General features: G+C 48.9%; 4 protein-coding genes across 11 annotated transcripts in view; 2 read left to right on the plus strand and 2 right to left on the minus strand.

Moving 5' to 3' along the window:
* DHX37 (DEAH-box helicase 37) overlaps positions 1–6,470 on the minus strand; it is a 45,590-nt gene extending 39,120 nt beyond the window's left edge. The window contains exons 1-2 of the mRNA XM_050747882.1: positions 6,255–6,470; positions 628–797 (exon numbers count right to left, since the gene is read on the minus strand). Coding sequence (XP_050603839.1) covers positions 628–797; positions 6,255–6,360 — 276 coding nt within the window. The 5' untranslated portion in view covers positions 6,361–6,470. The remainder of the gene's footprint in view (positions 1–627; positions 798–6,254) is intronic.
* Positions 1–23,291, plus strand: part of TMEM132B (transmembrane protein 132B) — a 1,306,862-nt gene that overhangs the window by 624,306 nt on the left and 659,265 nt on the right. The window lies entirely within an intron of this gene.
* UBC (ubiquitin C) overlaps positions 1–23,291 on the minus strand; it is a 187,168-nt gene that overhangs the window by 65,537 nt on the left and 98,340 nt on the right. Inside the window, exon 1 of one of the 8 annotated variants that reach the window (XM_050748033.1) lies at positions 5,378–5,381. The exons of 6 other annotated variants lie outside the window; for them this stretch is intronic. The gene's annotated coding sequence lies outside the window, so the exon portion shown is untranslated. Of the gene's footprint in view, positions 1–567; positions 572–5,377; positions 5,382–23,291 lie in introns of those variants that run through there. One more of the 8 variants, XM_050748026.1, reaches the window with a different exon arrangement.
* Positions 10,964–23,291, plus strand: part of BRI3BP (BRI3 binding protein) — a 38,757-nt gene continuing 26,429 nt past the window's right edge. The window contains exon 1 of the mRNA XM_050748157.1: positions 10,964–11,316. Coding sequence (XP_050604114.1) covers positions 11,107–11,316 — 210 coding nt within the window. The 5' untranslated portion in view covers positions 10,964–11,106. The remainder of the gene's footprint in view (positions 11,317–23,291) is intronic.

Here is a 23,291-nt window from a genome sequence, read left to right on the forward strand (position 1 = left end):
GACCATCCTGGCTAACACGCTGAAACCACATCTCTACTAAAAATACAAAAAAAAAAAAAAAGCCTGACGTGGTGGCATGCACCTGTAATCCCAGCTACACAGGAGGCTGAGACAGGAGAATTGCTTGAACCCAGGAGGCGGAGCTTGCAGTGAGCCAAGATCACACCACTGAACTCCAGCCTGGGCAACAGACCAAGACTCCATCTCAAAATAAAATAAAATAAAATAAAAATTTAAGGTTTGGTAGAGCCAGAAAAGGTGTGGGGGGTGGTGGAACAAAACAAAAAAGGAAAAAAAAAATTAAATGTAAATTTTGAAAAAAAGAAGAAAAAACAATTAAGGAAAAAAGTTGGACATTCTCCAGAATAGTTCAGTTCAGTTCCTCTGCCATAGTAGCTGCATTTCAAGTGCTCAACAGCAACATGTGGTTAGTGGCTACTGCACTGGACCATGCACTGGAATTTTCCTCATTCCAGAAAGTTCTATCAGTTGCACCAAAGACACCCCCTCAGGAGGAGAGAGAACCCCCCATCTCTCTCTAGTCACCCCCTTAGGAGGAGAGAGACCCCCCCCCATCTCTCTCTATTCTGGATAGCCACGTGCAGATCCTGTCCGAGTGGGGCGTACCTGGCTCTTTTTCTCCTTCTGTTCTAAGATTTTCTGCAGCACTTTCCTTTCCTTCTTGGTCAGAGGCTTCTTCTCCTTCTTCGACAGCGGAGGGGCTTTGGTCTTCTTTTTCTTCTTCCCCGGTAGAACGAGTGCGTTGCTCGCATCAACTCCCTTCAAAGTGTCCTTGTCTGAAAGAGCGCAGACAATTATTAAGGCCCCATTCTCCTTGAGGTGGCTCTGGTCCTGCCTCCCATAGTCCCCCTGACCCACATGGGGGCCTCCAGAGCCTGGACACAGGAACAGGGGAGTCTGTGAGGTCAAATCTTTTTGTTTGTTTGTTTGAGACGGAGTCTCGCTCTGTCGCCCCGGCTGGAGTGCAGTGGCGCCATCTGGGCTCGCCGCAAGCTCCGCCTCCCGGCTTCACGCCATTCTCCTGCCTCAGCTTCCCGAGTAGCTGGGACTACAGGCGCCCGCCACCTCGCCCAGCTAGTTTTTTGTATTCTTTTTAGTAGAGATGGGATTTCATTGTGTTAGCCAGGATGGTCTCGATCTCCTGACCTCGTGATCCGCCCGTCTCGGCCTCCCAAAGTGCTGGGATTACAGGCTTGAGTCACCGCGCCCGGCCCAAATCTATTTTCATAACAATACTATGATGTTCTCAAGGCCAGGCGCAGGGGCTCATGCCTGTAATCCCAGCACTTCAGGAGGCTGAGGCAGGTGGCTCACTTGAGGTCATGAGTTCCAGACCAGTGTGGCCTACATGGCGAAACGCTGTCTCTACTAAAAATATAAAATTAGCCAGGTGTGGTGGTGGGCACCTGTAATCCCAGCTATTTGGGAGGCTGAGGCAGGAGAATCTCTTGAATCTGGGAGGTGGAGGTTGCAGTGAGCCGAGATCATACCACTGCACTCCAGCCTGGGCGACAGAGCAAGACTCTGTCAAAAAAAAAAAAAAAAAACGCCCTCCCCCCCTCAAAAAAAGAAAAATAATACTATGATGTTATCTTTTTGTTTTTTTGAGAAAGAGTCTCGCTTTGCACCCCAGACTAGAGTGCAGTGGTGCAATCTCGGCTCACTGCAACCTCTGCCTCCCAGGTTCCAGCAATTCTCTTGCCTCAGCCTCCCGAGCAGGTGAGATTACAGGCATGTACCACCATGCTCAGCTAATTTTTGTATTTTTAGTAGAGACTGGGTTCTACCATCTTAGCCAGGCGGTCTCGAACTACTGACCTCAAGTGATCCACCCACCTCAGCCTCCCAAAGTGCTGGGATTATAGGCGTGAGCCACCATGCCCAGCCTGATACTCTCTTTTTTTTTTTTTTTTTTTTTGAGACGGAGTCTTGCTTTGTGGCCCAGGCTGGAGTGCAGTGGCCGGATCTCAGCTCACTGCAAGCTCCGCCTCCTGGGTTTATGCCATTCTCCTGCCTCAGCCTCCCGAGTAGCTGGGACTACAGGCGCCCGCCACCTCGCCCGGCTAGTTTTTTGTATTTTTTAGTAGAGACGGGGTTTCACCGTGTTAGCCAGGATGGTCTCGATCTCCTGACCTCATGATCCGCCCGTCTCGGCCTCCCAAAGTGCTAGGATTACAGGCTTGAGCCACCGCGCCCGGCCCAGCCTGATACTCTCTTAAGTGTGTACAGTAGGGCCGGGCGCGGTGGCACACGCCTGCAATCCTAACACTTTGGGAAGTGAGGCCAGGAGTTGGGGACCCGCCTGGCCAACATGGCAAAACCCCGTCTGTACAAAAAATACAAAAACTAGCCAGATGTGATGGCATGCACCTATAATCCCAGCTACACGGGAGGCTGAGGCACGGGAACTGCTTGAACCCGGGAGGCAGAGGTTGCAGTGAGCAGAGATCATGCCACTGTACTCCAGCCTAGGCGACAGAACAAGGCTCTATTTCAAAAAAAAAAAAAAAAAAAAAGGGTGTATAGTGGACTAGGCTAAGTTTCCATCTTATCTATTTCTATAATAGTTTGAACGTATACAATCTAGACAAATTTAGAAAAATTCAGTTATCATATCACTCTTCAACTCCACCAATTGCAGAATCTTAGGTAGGACAAACCTTAGCAAATACCTGTGTCTGCCTGACGTCTGATGCTGGGGTTTGCTGTCTGGTGTTCCTGTGTGGGGAGGATCTGATTCTTTTCTTTTTTTTTTTTTTTTTGAGACGGAGTCTCGCTTTGTCACCCAGGCTGGAGTGCAGTGGCACGATCTCAGCTCACTGCAAGCTCCGCCTCCCGGGTTCACGCCATTCTCCTGCCTCAGCCTCTGAGTAGCTGGGACTACAGGCGTGCACCACCACGCCTGGCTAATTTTTTGTATTTTTAGTAGAGATGGGGCTTCACCGTGTTAGCCAGGATGGTCTCGATCTCCTGACCTCGTGATCCGCCTGTCTCGGCCTCCCAAAGTGCTGGGATTACAGGCGTGAGGCACCGCGCCCGGCCGAGGATCTGATTCTTTGATTAACTGTTTGGTTTCTACGTCTTTATGTTACAAAGAGGACAGGTTTTGTGACCCTAATTAAGTACAGTGGGCTGGGTGCGGTGGCTCATGCCTGTAATCCCAGCACTTTGAGAGGCCGAGGCAGGCAGATCACCTGAAGTCAAGAGATTGCGCCACTGCACTCTAGCCTGGAGACAGAGCGAGACTCCATCTCAAATAAATAAATAAATAAATAAATAAATAAATAAAAGAAGGCAATCTGAGTCATGTTCTTATGAGATTCCTCTAGGCCCTGAGAAAGGCAGGAATACATGGAAATGTCCTGTTCTGATGTGAGAAACAACTTTCCCCAAATCTCTGGGTCTGAGAGACCTCAGCCCCTCTGCTCAGATGGTCCAGTTCCAAGTGTCAGTCCAGTGTCTACAGCTGTCTTTGAGGTGCCATCCTGAATTGTCACTGCCATCATAACAGTTGTCCCCTGTCCCGGGACACACCCCGCCTCTGTAAACTTTCTTTACGTTTCAAAGCATTCTCGTTTCGGTCACCAACATATTTTCCCAAATTACCACCTCCAAAACTCTGATAGGAGGTAGGACAGCTACCAGAGGTTAAATATCCCTTTCCAGAAATGCTAGGGACCAGATGTGTCTTAGATTTAGGAATATCTGTATTCTATTTACTGGTTGAGCATCCCTAATCTAAAAAATTTGAAATCTGTAAGCTCCAATGAGCATTTCCTTTAAGTGTCATGTTGACACTCAAAAACTTTAGAATTCTGGAGTATTTTGGATTAAGGATGCTCAACGTGTGCTACTGGTCCCATTCTGCAGACGTGAAAACGAAGGCACAGAGATGCTAGGGGATCTGCCTCAACTCCCAGCCTGTCTGTGGAACTTCTGTTTTTTTTTTTTTTTGAGACGGAGTCTCGCTCTGCCGCCCAGCCCAGGCTGGAGTGCAGTGGCGCGATCTCGGCTCACTGCAAGCTCCGCCTCCCGGGTTCACGCCATTCTCCTGCCTCAGCTTCCCGAGTAGCTGGGACTACAGGCGCCCACAACCGCGCCCGGCTAATTTTTTGTATTTTTAGTAGAGACGGGGTTTCACCGTGGTCTCAATCTCCTGACCTTGTCATCCGCCCGCCTCGGCCTCCCAAAGTGCTGGGATTACAGGCGTGAGCCACCGCGCTCGGCTGGAACTTCTGTTTTTTTTTGAGATGGAGTCTTACTCTCTCACCCAGGCTGGAGTACAGTGGCGCAATCTTGGTTCACTGTGACCTCTGTCTCCGGGTTCACGCCATTCTCCTGCCTCAGCCTCCCGAGTAGCTGGGACCACGGGTGCCCACCAACATGCCTGGCTAGTTTTTGTATTTTAGTAGAGACGGGATTTCACCATGTCGGCCAGGTTGGTCTCAACCTCCTGACCTCAAGTGATCTGCCTGCCTTGGCCTCTCAACATGCTGGGATTATAGGTGTAGCCACCATGCCCGGCCTATCTGTGCAACTTTCAAGGACTGAACTCAGAGTATCAGATTCCCACTCTGACAGTCTTCCCTATACCCTCACTGCCTTCCAGGTCCAACAAATGTGTGGAAGAGAATGCTGATTAGTGGTGGAAGGAAGCAGACTCCTCCAGCACCCCTGGTGACCCTTCCTTCTGTTCCTAGAATCTTTCTTAATGGCCAAGTCAGCCTGGCCCTTGGGGTCTTAACACAAGTGGCTGGATGAGTTCAATTTTGGAACATGTTTAGTTTCAGGGGCCTACAGGACATCCTTGAACCCACACAATTGCTTCACCACAAGCCTCCTCCAAGAGCACCCCTACTGAGGTGCTAAATGCCCTTCCGGTGTTAAATCCAGTGGTTCTTCGGTCCTTCCCTGATTCCGAAGCAGCACCTGACCCACAGGGAGAGTCCTCCTCCCTGGTCCCAGGGCAATCACACTGTCGCAGCTCATCACACACCTTCCGGGCCACTCCATCTCCCTTGCAGGCTCCTTATTTCCCTCTCCTCCAGGGCTGGACTCATACCCTCAGTCTTCTGACTAAAGAAATACCTATATACATGTCTGATTCCAAAATGGATACCTCCACCTGGACTTGCATCTCTTGAGTATCTGAGTCAACAGCTGCCCGCCTACTCTCCCTGCCTGGATATCTAACAGGCTCCAAACTACCCATATCCAAAGCTGAGCTCTTGGTCCTCCCCACGAGCTACCCACTCAACCGCTGGGAGTCATTCTTTGTCACCGCCATTGTTTTTGTCCACAAGCCCTGTCAGCCAGCAGATACTGCCAGCTTGGCCTTCAAAACACATCTTGAATCCCCCCATTTCTCACCTTCCTACTGCTGCCCCCGGTCCAAGCATCACCTCCACCTCCTCCTCATCCTGGTTCTACCTTTCACCTCTACTGTTTTTTCTCAACACAGCAGCCAAAGTGATACTGTTAAAACATAAGCCCTCATCTGTCCTCCTCTGCCCTCATGGCTGCCCTTTCCCATAGAGAAAAAGCCCCAGTCCTCGCCAAAACCCCAGTCCAGGCCTGACCTGCCCTGGCCCCCTGTTTTTTCTCCCATCTCCAGGCAGTCACTCAGGCCTCCTTCAGATCTTGACTCTAACAGAGTGATGTCTTCTCCAGCAACTCTATGGGATGCTGCAACCCACCCAATGACCTCTTCTGTTTTATCTGCTCACGGTATCCACAGAATTTTCTATATGTTTATTCTTTCCCTGTCTCCTCCTATACAGCAGGTAACTCAGGGATTTTCTAAAAATCTACCTTTCTGCTATGTCTCAGTGCCGAGAATAGTGCCTGGCATGTAATAAGGGCTACTACTAAAAAGGGGTCTGAGAGAAATGTCAGCCAGCCAGAAGTTGAGCAGACAAGACTGGGCTGAAAATACACATTTGGGGGTTGCTGAAGATTATAAAGAGATTATAATCGAAGTCATGGGAAGCGAAGGAACTACTCTTATTTTTTTTGCCAAATTCTCCATGTTACTATTTGAGGGCGAGAGAAACCACGGGTATTCCCCACACACTGTTAAAACTAGGCTGTCACTAAGTCCCTCTCCTTTGGATCATCTGGAATGGGGGGACCCATCCCACCCCTCTGGGATCCTCACCCCAGAGTCCTGAAGGCAGGGCACAGGCCGCCCTGGGAAATTCCCGAAATCCAGCCCCCGTCCGGGGTTGTCTTACCCTCTAGTTCCAGCTGCACGGGGGGCGGCTCGGGGGAGCCCTTCGAGGGGCCGGGACCCGCCTGCTGGCGCCCCTTGATGTTGTACCGCCGGCGCAGCTTCCCCATGGCGACTAGACCCGGGTGAGCACCACAGCGGGTCGGACCACCAAAGCAACCCGAAACTCAGCCCACGTGGGTTCCCGGACCACCAACTCCGGCCGTGAGACTTCCGGGTTACGTTATCGCGAGAGCTGTAACTGACTTGGCCGATGAGGGGCGGGGTTGGAAGAAAAAACATGCGAGAGGAGAGGCGGAGCCGGGTCGGGAAGGGGGCGGGGCTATTTAGAGGAGGCGGGGCCTGAGGTCCCCGCCCAGGCCGAAGTTTAAGTCCGGGGCTGTTCTCGCTTTCGGTAGTCTGGGTTTAAATATGAATTATATCTACTGATACTAATTTGGCTGCTTGGGAGTGGAAGTGTTTTGCCACCTTTAAAAATACACCTCACCCCCAATACTCCAAACTTCTTCCCCCCAACCCTGGTTTGCGCATCTGCATTTTCTGATATTCCTACAAGAAAGGTATTAGTCGTGTAGTTTTAAAAAGGCACCAAATATTTCCATCCCAGGGACAGATGGAAGATCTAAAAGGAGGCCTCTACGGGCGCGGTGGCTCACGCCTGTAATCCCAGCACTTTGGGAGGCCGAGGCGAATAGATCACAAGGTCAGGAGTTCAAGACCAGCCTGGCCAAGATGATGAAACCCCCGTCTCTACTAAAAATACAAAAAAAAAAAAAAAAAAAAATTAGCTAGGCATGGTGGCAGGCGCCTGTAATCCCAGCTACTCGGGAGGCTGAGGCAGAGAACTGACTGAACCCAGGAGGTGGAGGTTGGCAGTGAGCCAAGATTGCATCACTGCCCTTCAGCCTGGGCAACAGAGCTAGAGTCTGTCTCAAAAAAAAAATATTAAAGTTGTCTATTAGACATCACATTGTAACACACTGGGAAACAATGCATTATTATTATTATTATTATTATTATTATTATTATTGAGATAAGGTCTCTCTCTTTTTTTTTTTTTAGAGATAAGATCTCGCCCTGTGGCCCAGGCCAGAGTGCAGTGGTGCAAGCACCACTCACTGCAGCCTTGACCTCTCCTCCCACCTCAGCCTCCTGAGTACTTAGGACTACAGGGACATACCACCACAACCGGCTAATTTTTCTATTTTTTGTAGAGATGGTGTCTCCCTATGTTGCCTAGACTGGTCTCAAAATCCTGGGCTCCAGGGATCCACTTGTCCTCCCAAAGTGCTGGAATTACAGGTATAAGCCACCATGAAGGCCTTAATGACATTTTTAAAAAAGCATAATCAGCGTATCATATCTGTGGGGTTTTCTGTTTATTTTCTTGTTTTTGTTTTTTTGAGACAGACGTCTCTCTCTGATGCCCAGCCTGGAGTGTAGTGGAGCAATCTCGGCTCACTGCAGCCTCCACCTCTCGAGTTCAAGCTATTCTCCTGTCTCAGCCTTCCAAGTAGCTGGGATTACAGGCACCCACCACCATGCCCATCTAATTTTTGTATTTTTAGTAGAGATTCACCATGTTGGCCAGAATGGTCTCAAACTCCTGACATCAAGTGATCCCCCCACCTTGGCCTCTCAAAACGATGAGATTACGGACCTGAGCCACCGCACCCAGGCTCAAATCTGTGTTTTTATGGATTTTGTTGCTTAGGATGACAGTGATCTAAAGTTTCTTTTTTAAATGTGTTTATTTAAATAAATTAAAAGTTTAGAGGCTGGGCGCGGTGGCTCACGCCTATAATCCCAGCACTTTGGGAGGCTGAGGCTGGCGGATCACGAGGTCAAGAGTTCGAGACCAGCCTGACCAACATAGTGAAACCCCGTCTCTACTGAAAATACAAAAGTTAGCTGGGCGTAGTGGCGTGTTCCTGTAATCCCAGCTACTTGGGAGGCTGGGGCAGGAGAATCGCTTGAACCTGGGAGGCGGAGGTTGCAGTGAGCCGATATGGCACCACTGCATTCCAGCCTGGGCGACAGGGCGAGACTCCGTCTCCAAATAAAAAAAAAAAAGTTTAGAAAACCTTTAAAAAATGTTAAATAGATATTAGTACACTTGCCTATATTTCCTTCTAAAATGTAATATATCAATGAATTACCTTCCAGATGGTATAGACCATCCTAGACAGCAAGAAGAAGGCAGGTACATAACAGAATGGATGGATCTCACAAATATAAAGTTGAACAAAAGCCGGGCATGGTGGCTCACACCTGTAATCCCAGCACTTTGGGAGGCCGAGGCAGGCGGATCACCTGAGGTCAGAAGTTTGAGACCAGCCTAGCCAACATGACGAAACCCGTCTCCACTAAAAATACAAACATTAGCTAGGTGTGGTGGCACGTGCCTATAGTCCCAGCTACGTGGAAGTCTGAGGCAGGAGAATCGCTTGAACCTGGGAGGCAGAGGTTGCAGTGAGCCAAGATCATGGCCACTGCACTCCAGCAGGGCAATAGAGTAAGACTCCGTCTCAGAAAATTAAAAATAAATAAAAAATAAAGTTGAACAAAAGAAGCCAACCCCCAGAGTGGTACTGTGTGGTTCCATTTACATAAACTTCAAACACATGAATCCCCTAAATTTTAAGAGGAGCCTAGTGAATGGGAGGGAACAAAGGGAGGCTTTGGGGGAAACTGGTAATGTTTCATTTCTCCATCTGGGTGCTGGTTACCTTGTGTATTCAGCTTGTGAAAATTCATAAAAATTTATATGATTGTGTATTTTTCTGTATATTATACCTTAATTAAAAAGTTTATTGTTATGTTTTGTAGAGATAGGTCTCACTATGTTGGCCAGGCTGGTCTCGAACTCCTGTGTTCAAGCAATCCTCCTGCCTTGGCCTCCCAAAACAGGCGTGCGCCACTACACCCAGAGTAAAAAAAGTTGTTTTTTTTTGTTTTGTTTTTGAGACAGAGTTTCACTCTTGTTGCCCAGGCTGGAGTGCAGTGGCTCAGTCTCGGCTCACTGCAACCTCCACCTCCCAGGTTCAGGCGATTCTCCTGCCTCAGCCTCCCGAGTAGCTGGGATTACAAGCAGGCTCCACCATACCTGGCTCATTTTATATATATATATATATTTGTTTTATTTTGTTTAGAGACAGAGTCTCACTCTGTTGCCCAGGCTAGAGTGCAGTGGCACGATCTCGGCTCACTGCAACCTCTGCCTTCCGGGTTCACGCCATTCTCCTGCCTCAGCCTCCCGAGTAGCTAGGACTACAGGCACCTGCCACCACGCTCGGCTAATTTTTTGTATTTTTAGTAGAGACGTGGTTTCAGCATGTTAGCCAAAATGGTCTTGATCTCCTGACTTTGTGATCCGCCTGCCTCGGCCTCCCAAAGTGCTGGGATTACAAGTGTGAGCCACCGCGCCCGGCCTCATTTTGTATTTTTAGTGGAGATGGGTTTCTCCATGTTGGTCAAGCTGGTCTCGAACTCCCGACCTCAGGTTGCCCGCCTCAGCCTCCCAAAGTGCCAGAATTACAGACATTAACCACCGCACCTGGCCTACAAAAAAGTTTTTAAAAAGATAAACAACACAGGAAAAAATGTGCAAAGGATATGAATACATAATTCAAAGAGAAGTAATTCAAATGGCCAATAAATCTATGAAAACCTTACTAGGAATCCAGAAAATGTAAATTCAAAAATAAGAGCATTTTTTATTCTTTGGATTGGCAAAAATTGAGTTTTATTTTCTTGGTTGTCTAAAAAGAAAGTTGGTTAGACTTGATTTGTTTGATTTAGGATGCAAACAGGGTCCTTGCATTGCATGGGTTATTATGGTTCTTAAGTCTTTAAAACCAATTATCCTCCTCTCCGCTCACCTTTTATACCGCTTATTTATTGAACGAACTGGGTCGTTTGTCTCGTTGAATGCCCCACATGATGGAGTTGGTTGGTTGCTTCTGCTGCTTGTAAGTTTTCCTTATCTGCCATATTTCCTGTAAACTATAGGTTTGATCTAGAGGCCCCATCAGGTTCATGCTCAACTTGTCTTGGCAAGAATCCATCGCAGGTGGCGCTGGTACTTCCTGGCACTAAGATCGATTGGCGGGGCCGGGACTTCGCGGCTTGGCCCCTCCATTTTCAAGTTCCCCGCCAAATCCTCGCCTCTTGGTTTTACCCATTTCTGATGATCATCGCGTGAATCCATCATTCCATTGAGGGGTGCCAAATAATTTTCGGATTCTCTCATTCATCCTCATGTATTAGCCGGACTGTGCTAAAAGAAAGTTTCCCTCCCCTACTATTTTGGGGCTCTGAAATACAGTTCATTCAGGAAGAGTAGGAGGATGCCTGATGCTTTTTTGTTATTTAAAATTTTCAGAATGAATGAGCTGATGCCCACGAGGGCCAATTTTGGGGTACCATTATAATAAATTCAGGGAGATTACATATATGTCTATTTCATGTTTTCCAATCAGTTGCGGTCACTTCCCTGGTTGAAGCTGTTGCAAGTTTTACAGGCACGGGTTGCTTTCCCACGGATAAGTCAAAAGAAAGAATTTTTTTTTAATTGATGCGAAGCCGTACCGGGTCGGGGCAGGCTTCCGGGAGGCGGGCGCGGGGCCCCGGGGCCGGGTCGCGTTGGTCCCGCGCCGGGGGCGGGGCGCAGCGTGGGCTGGGCCGTCGCGCCTTTGCGCGCGGGGCGGGGCGGGTGGCGCAGCAGCGGCGGCGGCGGTGGGTAAAGGCGCGGCGCGCGGCCCCCGAGCGCGCCAACCCTGCCCTAGCCGGAGCCCGCGGCGGCCCAGCGCACGGCCCTCACCCGGCACCGCGACCCCGCACCCCGCCGGCCGAGCATGGGCGCGCGCGCCTCAGGCGGGCCCCTGGCCCGGGCCGGGCTCCTGCTGCTGCTGCTGGTGCTGCTGCTCGGGCTGCTGGCCCCGGGCGCGCAGGGGGCGCGGGGCCGCGGCGGCGCGGAGAAGAACAGCTACCGCCGCACGGTCAACACCTTCTCGCAGAGCGTCAGCAGCCTGTTCGGCGAGGACAACGTGCGCGCCGCTCAGAAGGTGGGCGCCGGGCCCGCGCCCGCGGTCACCTTGCCCCGGCCGCCGCGCACCTGGCTGCCGGGGCCGGCCTGGGAGGAGCGCGGCCTCCGGGGCGCCCGCCCGGCCGGCGCGCGGGAAGGGGGTCCGGCCTGCGCCTCGGGGCCTGCCTCCTGCGGTCCCCGCCGGGCCTGACCAGTGCAGGTCTGGGCGGCCGGGCCTCGGGCCGCCCTCTCCTCTGCGCCGCGCTTCTCCTTGGACCTTGCCCCCGCGGTCGGCGCGGCCAGAGTCTCTCCCGGCTGCGCTGACGCCTGCCGCGCGTCTCATTCATTCATTCACCGCGTTTGAATGGCTCCTACTGTGAGCCAGGCAGCACGCTGGCGCCCTCGGTCTCCACGCGGCTGCGCCCTCCCCAGCTACCCAGGGTTTGTCTTAGCCTCGCGTCCCGACCCACTTCCCCTGGGACCTTCTGCCCCACTCCTTCTCCTGCTTTGAAGATACTTGGAGTTGTTTTTACTTTACAGGAAAAGAAGGAAGCAATACGATTTGCTCGGTTGCTTTGGGAAACCCGAGTACCTACTATGTGCGGGGCTTTTCGCGTGGAGCCTTTTGTTTAGTTTGGGGAGGTCCAGGACCCTGCAGCCTCCTGGGAAGGGTGTTGAGTCCCAGGAGGAGCGGAGGGAGTTTTCCCCAGTTCCTGCTCTCTGGAGCTAGGTGGGATAGGGGTGCCATTCCGGGCCGAAGTCTGCCGACCAGCTCCTGAGAAGGAGGAAGTTCCTGGGGACAGTTGTGTGTGGTATTGTGGTTCCTTTGCTGTTCCCTGGGGAGGAGGGAGGTCTTGCTTGCTGCCAGCCTTCCTGGGGTTTTGGAGTCAGAGAAGCTTGGGTTCAAGTTGGAGCTCTACCAGTTAGGATGGCTTTGGGGAAGTGACTTCACTTCTTTGAGCCTCAGTTTCCTTATTTGTTAAATGGGGATAGTAATCATTCCCCTTCATTGCAAGCTTGTAATTATGAATAGTTGGTACCTTCCTGGCCCAGAATCATGGCTAAAAAATTAAAGTTTTCTGCTCATTGAGAGGGAGTGGGGAATAGAAAGGAACATTAAGGCCCAAATAAGATTGACTGGATGTTCTTACTGGATAAAATGAAAGGTTAATTTGTTAGGAAAACGGTAACTTTTGACTTCCCTCTCCTATGGGCAGGGGCACCTCTTGCACAGGTGGGTCTGTGTCTTCATACATGTAGGGGAGAGAACGCTTTGTAGGTGACCAAGGAGGGGCAAGGAAGCAGGGTTGAACGCCTGAATGTGAAAAGGTTGCCCTGGAGTCTGGCGGGGGCGGGATCTGGGGTGTGAGCCCACGGAGCCTCACTTACTTCCTCTTGATGCTGTTCCGGAGCCATTTGAAGACAGAAATCATTTGTTTTAGAGCAAAAAGAAGCCTGTCTTTTTCACGCAGGGATCCCCATGTCTCAACAGGATCCCCATGTCTCAACTGATGGCGGTTCCATGTGACAATCTAAGGCCAATAAACATGAAATATGAGTGGATATTTAAGACTTAAATAAGACAGCCTATTCTGGCAGAGCATCTGTGAATCTGGGGGTCAGAGCTCTTCTTGGGGTAAACCAGGGTTTGTACCTTTAATGGAGATGCTAATGATTACTAAGTGCTTTTGTAGATAGAATAACCTTATATAATCCTTAGAATGATCCGGTGCAGTAGGTAGTATTACTGTTCCCATTTGACAGATGAGGAAACTGAGACACAGAGCAGTGAAGTGGCTGGTTTCAGGTCAGATGAGTGGCAGAGCCAGGGTGTGAACCTAGGCAGAGTGGACCTGGAGCCCACATTAGTATCTCTCGCCTGTTTTCCTGCCTTATGACCCCTTCCCTGTTCCCCGAGTCAGTGCAGCATTCAGAGGCTGACCTGACTTGTTTTTTCACTTTCTTTTTTTTTTTTTTTTTTTTTTGAGACAGAGTCTTGCTCTGTTGCCCAGGCTGGAGTGCAGTGGTGTGATCTCGGCTCACTGCAAGCTCCGCCTCCTGGGTTCACGCCATTCTCCTGCCTCAGCGTACCGAGCAGCTGGGACTACAGGTGCCCAGCAGCACGCCCGGCTAATTTTTTTGTGTTTTTAATAGAGTAGGGGTTTCACCATGTTAGCCAGGATGATCTCGATCCCCTGACCTTGTGATCCACTCCCCTCGGCCTCCCAAAGTGTTGGGATTACAGGCGTGAGGCACCACACCTGGCAGGTTTTTTTTTTGTTTTTTTTTTTTTTTTTGAGACGGGGGTCTGGCTCCAATGTTGCTTAGGCTGGAGTGCAGTGTCGTGACCTCGTCTCACTACAACCTCCACCTCCCAGGTTCAAGTGATCCTCCTCGCTCACACTCCCAAGTAATTGGGATTACAGGCACCCGCCACCATGCCTGGCTAAGTTTTGTATTTTTAGTAGAGATGAGGTTTCACCATGTTGACCAGGCTGGTCTCGAACTCCTGACCTCAAGTGATCCTCCTGCCTTGGCCTTCCAAAGTGCTGGGATTACAGGCGTGAGCCATTGCACCTGGCCTGACTTACTTTATTTCCTGCTGACTGTAGCCCAGACTGGCCAGGCTTGGGGATATTGTTTTGTTAATTTTATGGTTTTTTTTTTAATTTAATTAATTTATTTTTGGAGGCAGAGTCTTATTCTGTCACCCAGGCTAGAGTGCATTGGCACAATCTTGGCTCATTGCAACCTCTGCCTCCTAGGTTCAAGCGATTCTCCTGCCTCAGCCTCCTGAGTAGCCAGGATTACAAGTGAGCACCACCACATCTGGCTAATTTTTTACGTTTTTGGTAGAGACAGGTCAGACTCCTGACCTCAAGTGATCCGCCCGCCTCAGCCTCTCAGAAGTGCTGGGATTACAGGTGTAAGCCACGATGCCCAGCCTGTTTTGTAAATTTTAAATAAAGGAAAACTGGGTCTGCTAGCAACTGTAGTTTTCAGCATGCCTGGGTTTACTAATTAAAGCCAAACCTGCTTTGTGGGTTGTGAAGTTTGATGGTATTTTAAAAAAAAAAAAAATTTTTTTTTTTTTTTCCGAGATGGAGTCTTACTTTATCACCTAGGCTGGAATGCAGTGGCGCAGTCTTGGCTCATGGCAACCTCTGCCTCCCAGGTTCAAGCAGTTCTACTGCCTCAGCCTCCTGAGTAGCTAGAATTACAGGTGTGCGTGCCACCACACCTGGCTAATTTTTGTATTTTTAGTAGAGATGGGGGTTTCACCATGTTGGCCAGGCTGGTTTCGAACTCCTGACCTCATAATCCACACCTCGGCCTCCCAAAGTGCTGTGATTACAGGCGTGAACCACCATGCCTGGGCCCCCATATTCTAATCTAGGACTTGTCTGAAATAAACCTATGACCATCCTGTTTGGATGTCATGGGAACAGGCATGAGTTTGAATCCCAGCTGTTTCTCACTCGCTGTGTGACCCTGGGCCAGTTGCTTTGCTGCTTTTTTTTTTTTTTTTTTTTTTTTTTTTTTTTAAGATGCAGTCCTGCTTTTTCTCCCAGGCTGGAGTGCAATGGAGAGATCTCGGCTCACTGCAACCTCCATCTCCCAGGTTCAAGCAGTTCTCCTGCGTCAGCCTCCCAAGTAGCTGGGATTACAGGTGTGCACCACCATGCCCTGCTAAGTTTTTTATTTTTTGTAGAGACGGGGTTTCACTATATTGCCCAGGTTGGTCTCTAACTCCTGGCCTGCAGTGATCTACCTGCCTCAGCCTCCCAAAGTGCTGGCATTACAGGCATGAGCCATTGCGCCAGCCCCTGTTTTTAAAAATGAATAAATAGGCCGGGCGCGGTGGCTCAAGTCTGTAATCCCAGCACTTTGGGAGGCCGAGACGGGCGGATCATGAGGTCAGGAGATCGAGACCATCCTGGCTAATACGGTGAAACCCCGTCTCTACTAAAAAATACAAAAAAACTAGCCAGGCGAGGTGGCGGGTGCCTGTAGTCCCAGCTACTCGGGAGGCTGAGGCAGGAGAATGGCGTAAACCCAGGAGGCGGAGCTTGCAGTGAGCTGAGATCCGGCCACTGCATTCCAGCCTGGGTGACAGAGCGAGACTCCGTCTCAAAAAAAATAATAATAAAATAAAATTTTTTAAAAAAAGTAAAAATAAAAATGAATAAATTTGGAGGACTGCGTACAGTGGCTCACGCCTATAATCCCAGCACTTTGGGAGGCCGAGGTGGGTAGATCACCTGAGGTCAAGAGTTCAAGACCAGCCTGGCCAACATAGTGAAACCCTGTCTCTACTAAAAAAAATTAGCCAGGCATGGTGGCATGTGCCTGTAGTCCCACGTACTCGGAAGGCGGAGACAGGAGAATCACTTGAACCTGGGAGGTGGAGATTACAGTGAGTGGAGATCATGCCACTGCACTCCAGCCTGGGCAACAGAGCAAGACTCTTGTCTCAAAAAAAAAAAAAAAAAAAAAAAAACAGGAAGATCAGACCTTATCAGTACCTAAACTTTGCTTCCTCCTTGTGAAGGGCTGCAAAGAACACATTGCTGTAAGGATGTGCCATCGTGGAACCTGCCCCTGGTGGCTAACATTTGGTCCTGTCTCAGGCCACTCCAAACATGGCTGCAGTTTAGGTCTTTCTATATGTATTGTTTTGTGTGCACATAGACAAGTTCATCTATAAATTGTTAGAAATGGAATTGCTGAGTCAAAGGGTCTGTACATTTAAAAAGAAGTTTTGTTTGTTTGTTCGTTTGTTTTGTAAGAGACAGGTCCATGCTCTGTCACCCAGGCTGGAATGCAATGGTGAAATCATAGCTCACTGAAGCCTTGAACTCCTCGCTTCAAGTCCTCCCAACCTCAGCTTCCCAAAGTGCTGGGATTACAGGGGTGAGCTAGTACTCCCTGCTCTTTTTTTTACACTTTTTTTTTTTTTTTGAGATGGACTTTCACTCTTGTTGCCCAGGCTGGAGTGCAATGGCACGATCTCAGCTCACTGCAACCTCTGACTCCTGGCTTCAAGTAATTCTCCTTCATCAGCCTCCTGAGTAGTTGGGATTACAGGTGCGCACCTCCACACCCAGCTACTTTTGTATTTTTAGTAGAGACAGGGTTTCTCCATGTTGATCAGGCTGGTGTCGAACTCCTGACCTCAGGTGATCCACCTGCCTCGGCTTCCCAGAGTGCCGGGATTACAGGCTTGAGCCTCTTTTACATGTTTAATTGAAATGTTATTGGTGTACTTCTTTTGTTTACATCAATCTATAGCATCATGAATCGTCACACACCAAACATACTCCTTGACTAGCAGATCTAAAAGTGGATTGTTCCGGCCTCCAGAAGTCCCTTTCTGCTCCCACGTGGTTACTAACCCCCTAAGGTCACTACTGTGTTGATGTCTACCCATGTGAATTTACTCTGTTTGCTTAAGCCCTTGCATAGTAAAGGCTCTATATGCATTGTTCATATTGCAAAGATACTACTAAATGGTCCTTCAATGAGTGATAGCAGTTTCCACTCTCACCAGACATGTGTGAAGGCCAGTTCCCAAGCCCTTTCCAACAAAGTGGCTCATTAAACCTGTTTTTTTTTTTTTTTCTTTTTTGAGACGGAGTCTTGCTCTGTTGCCCAGGCTGGAGTGCAGTGGTGTGATCTCAGCTCACTGCAACCTCTGCCTCCTGTGTTGAAGTGATTGTCCTGCCTCATCCTCCCAAGTAGCTGGGAATACAGATGTGCACCACCACGCCCGGCTAATTTCTGTAGTTTTAGTAGAGAGCGTGTTTCACCGTGTTGGCCAGGCTGGTCTTGAACTCGCGAACTTCTGATCCACCCGACTTGGACTCCCAAAGTGCTGGGATTACAGGCATGAGCCACCGCACCCAGCCTCATTAAACCTTTTGGCTTTATTATGTATGAGACAGATGGTCTTTTCCCTTATTAAGAATCCATCGATATTTTCTGGGAACTGCCCTGATTTTTTTTGCCGTTCTTCTATTGAGCTGTTAGGTTCTTTTGTTGTTTTCGTTTGTTTGTTTTTGTTTTTTTTAATAAAGAGGCTTGCATTTTTTGCTGTTTGCAAGAAAGTATTTTGAGCAAAATAACTTTGACACTTTCCAGTCCTTTTTCCCCTACCAACATTTTAACAGCTTTTTTGAGGTATAATTGCACTACACCTCAATAGACTGCGTATTTAAAGTGTACAAGTTGACACCTTTTGACATACATACTTGTGAAAAATTACCACAGTCAAGATAATGTTTCTTCTAATTTTTTATGTTCAAAGTTTTTCAAAGTACCAAAATGCTGAAATAACAGAACAAGGAATAGCTGCAAACATCTCCCCTAAAGTCACCAGTTCTTACATTTCCCCCCAAACGTTTTTCTCTGCAAACACATCTCACAGACGCATACACACACGCACACACATTTATTTTCGGTTTTTGGCAGGATCATTTGAAAGTTAGTTGCAGACATCTTAATACTTTTTCCTACAGAACCACAATCCCATTGTCTCAGCCAAGAAACTTAAATATAGTACAGTGTTTTGTAATATACAGTCCATATTCAAATTGTCTTTATAGCTCATAAAAAATCCACACCCCAGTTAAGGACTGCTCATGCTTTTGGTCTTCATGTCTCTAGTCTGTCAGACTTCCCTCACTTTTGGTGGAGGAAGGGACTTAATTATGAATTTGTTTTCAGACAGGCTGTCACTCTGTAGCCCAGAATGGAGTGCAGTGGCGCAGTCTCAGCTTAGTGCAACATCTGCTTCCTGGGTTCAAGCGATCCTGCCACCTTAACCTCCTGAGTAGCTGGGATCACAAGTGTGTGCCGCCATGTCTATTTATTTATTTATTTATTTATTTTTTGTATTTTTCGTAGAGACAGGGTTTCTCCTCGAAACCCCTGTGTTGCCAGGCTGGTCTCTTAACTCCTGGGCTCATGCAGTCCTCCCACCTTGGCCCCCCAAAGTGCTGGGATTATAGGCATGAGCCACTGCCCCTGGCCCAGTAAGGGACTTTTACAGCATCGACATTTTTAAAGACTACAGACTGAATGTCTTTTTTTTTTTTTTTGAGCTATAATTCATATCCCATACAACTTATTCATTGAAAGCTCAGCAGTTTTTAGTATATTCACAGCACTGTACAGCTGTCACTACAGTCAATTTTAGAACATTTGCATGTTCTAAAAGTTCTTACAAAAAGAAACTCTGTACCCATTAGCAGTCCCTACTTTTTTCCTTTGCCCCAACTCCCAGCCTTAAGCAACTGCCAGTCTGCTTTCTGTCTCTGACTGAGCCTCCTGTGGGCTTTTCATAAGAACGGAGTCCTGTACAATCTGGCCTTGTGTCTGACTTCTTTCACTTAGCCTAATGTTTTCAAGGATCATCCATATTGCAGGATCAGTACTTTATTCCTCTTTATGGCTTTTTATTTACCTGATCATCGATTGATGAGCATTTGGGTTTATGTCACTTTTTGTCTGTTATAAATGATGCTGCTCTGAACATCCATGTGCAGATATTTGTGTGGACATATGTTTCCAGTATTTTGTGTTGCATACCTAGGAGTGCAGTTGCTGGGTCATACAGGAACTTTTTGTTTAACACTTTGGGGAACCGTCACCCATTTCCAAGGCAGATGTACCATTTTACCTGCCTACCAGCAAGGTAGGAGGGGCCTCATTTCCCCACATCCTTGTCAGTACTTGCTATGGTCTACTTTTTTGATTCTAGCCATCTTGGCAGAGGTAAAGTAGTATCGCTGTGGTTTTGACAGACCAGAACTGGTTTGTTTGTTTGTTTGTTTGAGACGGAGTCTCGCTCTGTTGCCCAGGCCGGAGTGCAGTGGTGCGATCTCAGCTCACTGCAAGCTCCGCCTCCCAGGTTCACGCCATTCTCCTGCCTCAGCTTCCCGAGTACCTGGGACTATAGGCACCCGCCACCATGCCCGGCTAATTTTTTGTATTTTTAGTAGAGACAGGGTTTCACTGTGTTAGCCAGGATGGTCTCGATCTCCTGACCTCGTGATGCACCTGCCTTGGCCTCCCAGAGTGCTGGGATTACAGGCGTGAGCCACCGCACGCGGTTCAGAACTGTCTTTTGAAATGTCCCACAGTGTGTATTATCTGTTTATTTCCTCCAGGTTAGGCTCAGACTTAGCTTTCATGGCAAGAATTCTACAGAAGGCGCCGTGTGTCCTTGCTGAGGCAGCACCACATCGGGGCTCGTGGTGTCTGTTTGTGCCATCACTTTCTTGTTGGTTGACGCTGAGTTTGATCCCTGGGTTGAGGCTGGGCAGGCTCGCCACGCTGGGGGTGCCCTTTCCCCTCTGTGGTTCATACGTGGTCTGTATGTATGTTCCAGCATTTTCCATTCATCTGGCCTTTGCATTTCTGTGTGTCCTTCAGATGCTTGGGAAACCGCTGAATGGCAGAATCTCCTACCCCCCTCCCTGGCTTGCTCATCAAGATGCCTTTGCCCTCATGGCCTGATTTTCCACAGGACCCATTTGTTTGTGCCTGAGGGTGATGGAGGTAAAGCGAGATGAGGATGCAGGAAGGCCGCTATCACCCAACCCCAGTGTTGGATGTCCCCAGGTGTTGGATGTCCCCACCTGACTGCTGTAAAAAGAGGGTTGATGAAATCCCAGGCTTGAAGCAATCTTGTTCCCTCCCACAGAGGCGATGGCTGGGCCTTGTTTGTCTGAGGCCTCAGGCATCCACAGTTTGCTCACCTTGTCCTCATATTTCAACTTTCCGTTCTGAAAATTGTCCAACATACCCAAAGGTAGGGAGAGTAGAGTGAACCCTCGTTCACCCAGGTCTTCCCACGTAGCAACTTTCTGCCATTCTGGTTACTTCTTTCCTTCCTAAATTTTTTTTGGGGGGTGCCTGGAATAATATTTTAAAGCTGATCCAAGATATTACTTCACCTTTGCATATTTCAGTTAGCATCTTTAACAATACAAATTTTGTGAAAATCAAAACCACAATACCGGCCAGGCATGGTGGCTCATGCGTGTAATCCCAGCACTTTGGGAGGCCAAGGCAGGCAGATCACTAGAGGTCAGGAGTTTGAGACTAGCTTGGCCAACATGGTGAAACCCTGTCTCTACTAAAAATATAAAAATTAGCTGGGCGGCCGGGCGCGGTGGCTCAAGCCTGTAATCCCAGCACTTTGGGAGGCCGAGGCGGGTGGATCACGAGGTCAGGAGATCGAGACTATCCTGGCTAACATGGTGAAACCCCGTCTCTACTAAAAATACAAAAAACTAGCCGGGCGTGGTGGCGGGCGCCTGTAGTCTCAGCTACTTGGGAGGCTGAGGCGGGAGAATGGCGTGAACCCGGGAGGCGGAGCTTGCAGTGAGCCGAGATCACGCCACTGCACTCCAGCCTGGGAGACACAGCGAGACTCCGTCTCAAAAAAAAAAAAAAAAAAAAAATTAGCTGGGCATGGTGGCGCTCACCTGTAATCCCAGCTACTCAGGAGACTGAGGCAGGAGAATCGCTTGAGCCCGGGAGGCGGAGGTTGCAGTGAGCCTAGATCGCACCATTGCACTCCAGCTTGGGTGACAGAGCGAGACATCTCTCTGTCTCCAAACAAAACAAAACAAACAAACAAACCCCACAATACCATCATCACAGCTTATTCCTTAACATCTAATGCAGCTCCATTTTCTGATTTCCCTGACCCAAAATGTCTTTTTATAAAATGCTTTGTTTGAATTTGGATCTAAACAAGTCTACACATGAAGTATCTTTTAAGTCTCTTTTTTAAATTTTTAATTTTTTTTTTTTTTTTTTGAGACAAGGTCTTGCTTTGTCACCCAGGCTGGAGTGCAGTGGCATGAACAGCTCACTGCAGCCTCAACCTCCTAGGTTCAACGATCCCCCAAGCTCCTGCTGAGTAGCTGGAACCACAGGTACATGCCGTCATGCCCAGCTAATTTTTTAATTTTTTATAGAGACGGTGTCTCGCCATGTTGCCCAGGCCAGTCTCTAACTCCCAGACTCAAATGATCCTCTGGCCTTGGCCTCCCAAAGTGTTGGGATTACAGGCGTTAGCCATCATGCCCAGCCCCAAGCCTTTTTAAAAAACAAATTAACGTTATTCTTTCTATGAGTAGAGTTTAAAAAATAGTCTGTTCTTTTAGAGTTATAGAAAAATTGTGAAAATAATACAGGGAGTCGCCATATACCTCTCACCCCATTTCCCCCATTATTAAAGTTGTATATTGATGTTCTATTAATGAACCAATATTGTTACATCAGTTATTCGCTGAAGTCTGTAATTCAGACTTCCGTAGTTTTTCCTACCACCCTTTTCTGTCCCAGGATCCCATCTGGGATCCCACCTGACATTTGGTCCTCAGGTCTCCCGAGGTCCTCTTGGCTGGGAGTTTCTCAGGCTCTACTTATTTTTGATGACCTTGACAGTTTTCAGGAGCATTGATCAGGAGTTCTCCCCTCCCCTCCCCTCCCCTCCCCTCCAGACAGAATCTTGCTCTGTCACCCAGGCTGGAGTGAAGTGATGTGATCTCTGCTCACTGCAACCTTTGCCTCCCAGGTTCAGGCAATTCTTCTGCCTCAGCTCCTGAGTAACTGGGACCACAGTTGCATGCCATCATGCCCAGCTAATTTTTGTGTTTTTAGTAGAGACAAGAGGTTTCACCATGTTGGCCAGGCTGCTCTTGAACTCAAGTGATCTGCCTGCCATGGCCTCCCAAAGTGCTGGGATTACAGGCGTGAGCCACCGCACCCAGCCAGTCAGGGATTTTGTAGGATGCTCCCTATTGGAATTTGGCTGATGTTTTTCTCATAATGAGACTGGGTGATGGGTTTTGGGAAGGAAGACACAGAATTAAGGACTATTATCATCCCGTCACTTCCATAGTACAGCGAATCATCATGATTTACATCACTTTTAATTTTAATGCCCCCACCTCATGCTTTTTCTTGGATGCCATCTTATTCTGTGGAGAAGCTGGGTCTCACCCCATAGCATCTCTGCCATCTGCATCTGGCTGGGTGCATCTTCATGGTGGTGTTTCCCTGTGCCCCATGTCCCAGATCCCCAAGAACCGGTGGTTAGATCTAGAGGCCTGGCCAGGGACGGTGACTCATGCCTGTAATCCTAGCACTTTGGGAGGCCGAGGTGGGCAGATCACTTGAGGTCAGGAGTTCAAGACCAGTCTGGCCAACATGGTTGAAACCCCATCTCTACTAAAAGTACAAAAAGGTAGCCAGGTGTGGTGGCTTACGCCTGTAATCCCAGCTACTCAGGAGGCTGAGGCACAAGAATTGCTTGAACACTTGGGGTGGGGAGCGGAGGTTGCAGTGAGCCGAGATCGCACCACTGCACTCCAGCCTGGGTGACAGAGCAAGACTGTTTCAAAAAAAAAAAATAAAATAAAAAAAAGATCTAGAGGCCTGATACGATTCAGGCTTGCATTTTCACCCGATTTCTGATGGAACCGCCTCCAGGCTTGGGGCTTCTCTATAAGCTCCTGTGTTTGTGTACAGTGCAACCCAGTCGCCTAAACAGCAGACATACATTTTCTCCCATTCTGGAGGCTGGAAATCTGAGCTCGAGGTGCCAGGGTTGCTTTCTCCTGAGGCCCTGCGTCTTGGCTTGCAGATGGCCGCCCTCTCCCCGTGTCTTCTAGTGGTCTTTCCTCTATACATCTGGGTCCTACTCTCCTACTTGCATAAGGACAGCAGTCAAATCGGATTAGGGCTCACCTTTAAGATCTCATTTTAAAGACCCTGTCTCCAAATACAGTCCCATTCTGAGATCCTGGGGTTTAGGGGTTCCACATAAGCCTTTCGGGGGACACAGTTCAGCCCATGTTATTCCCCCCAGGGCTCCTATGTCTCCATCCACACAAAGTGGGTCAGGGTGTTACACACCAGAGCAGGCGGAGCCGGCCCCACAGGGAACAGCAACTTCTCCAGCCAGATGGTTAATCGGCAGGTGATGGGATCCTC

This window comes from Macaca thibetana, chromosome 11 (assembly GCF_024542745.1).
Source record: "Macaca thibetana thibetana isolate TM-01 chromosome 11, ASM2454274v1, whole genome shotgun sequence".
Lineage (NCBI taxonomy): Eukaryota > Metazoa > Chordata > Mammalia > Primates > Cercopithecidae > Macaca > Macaca thibetana.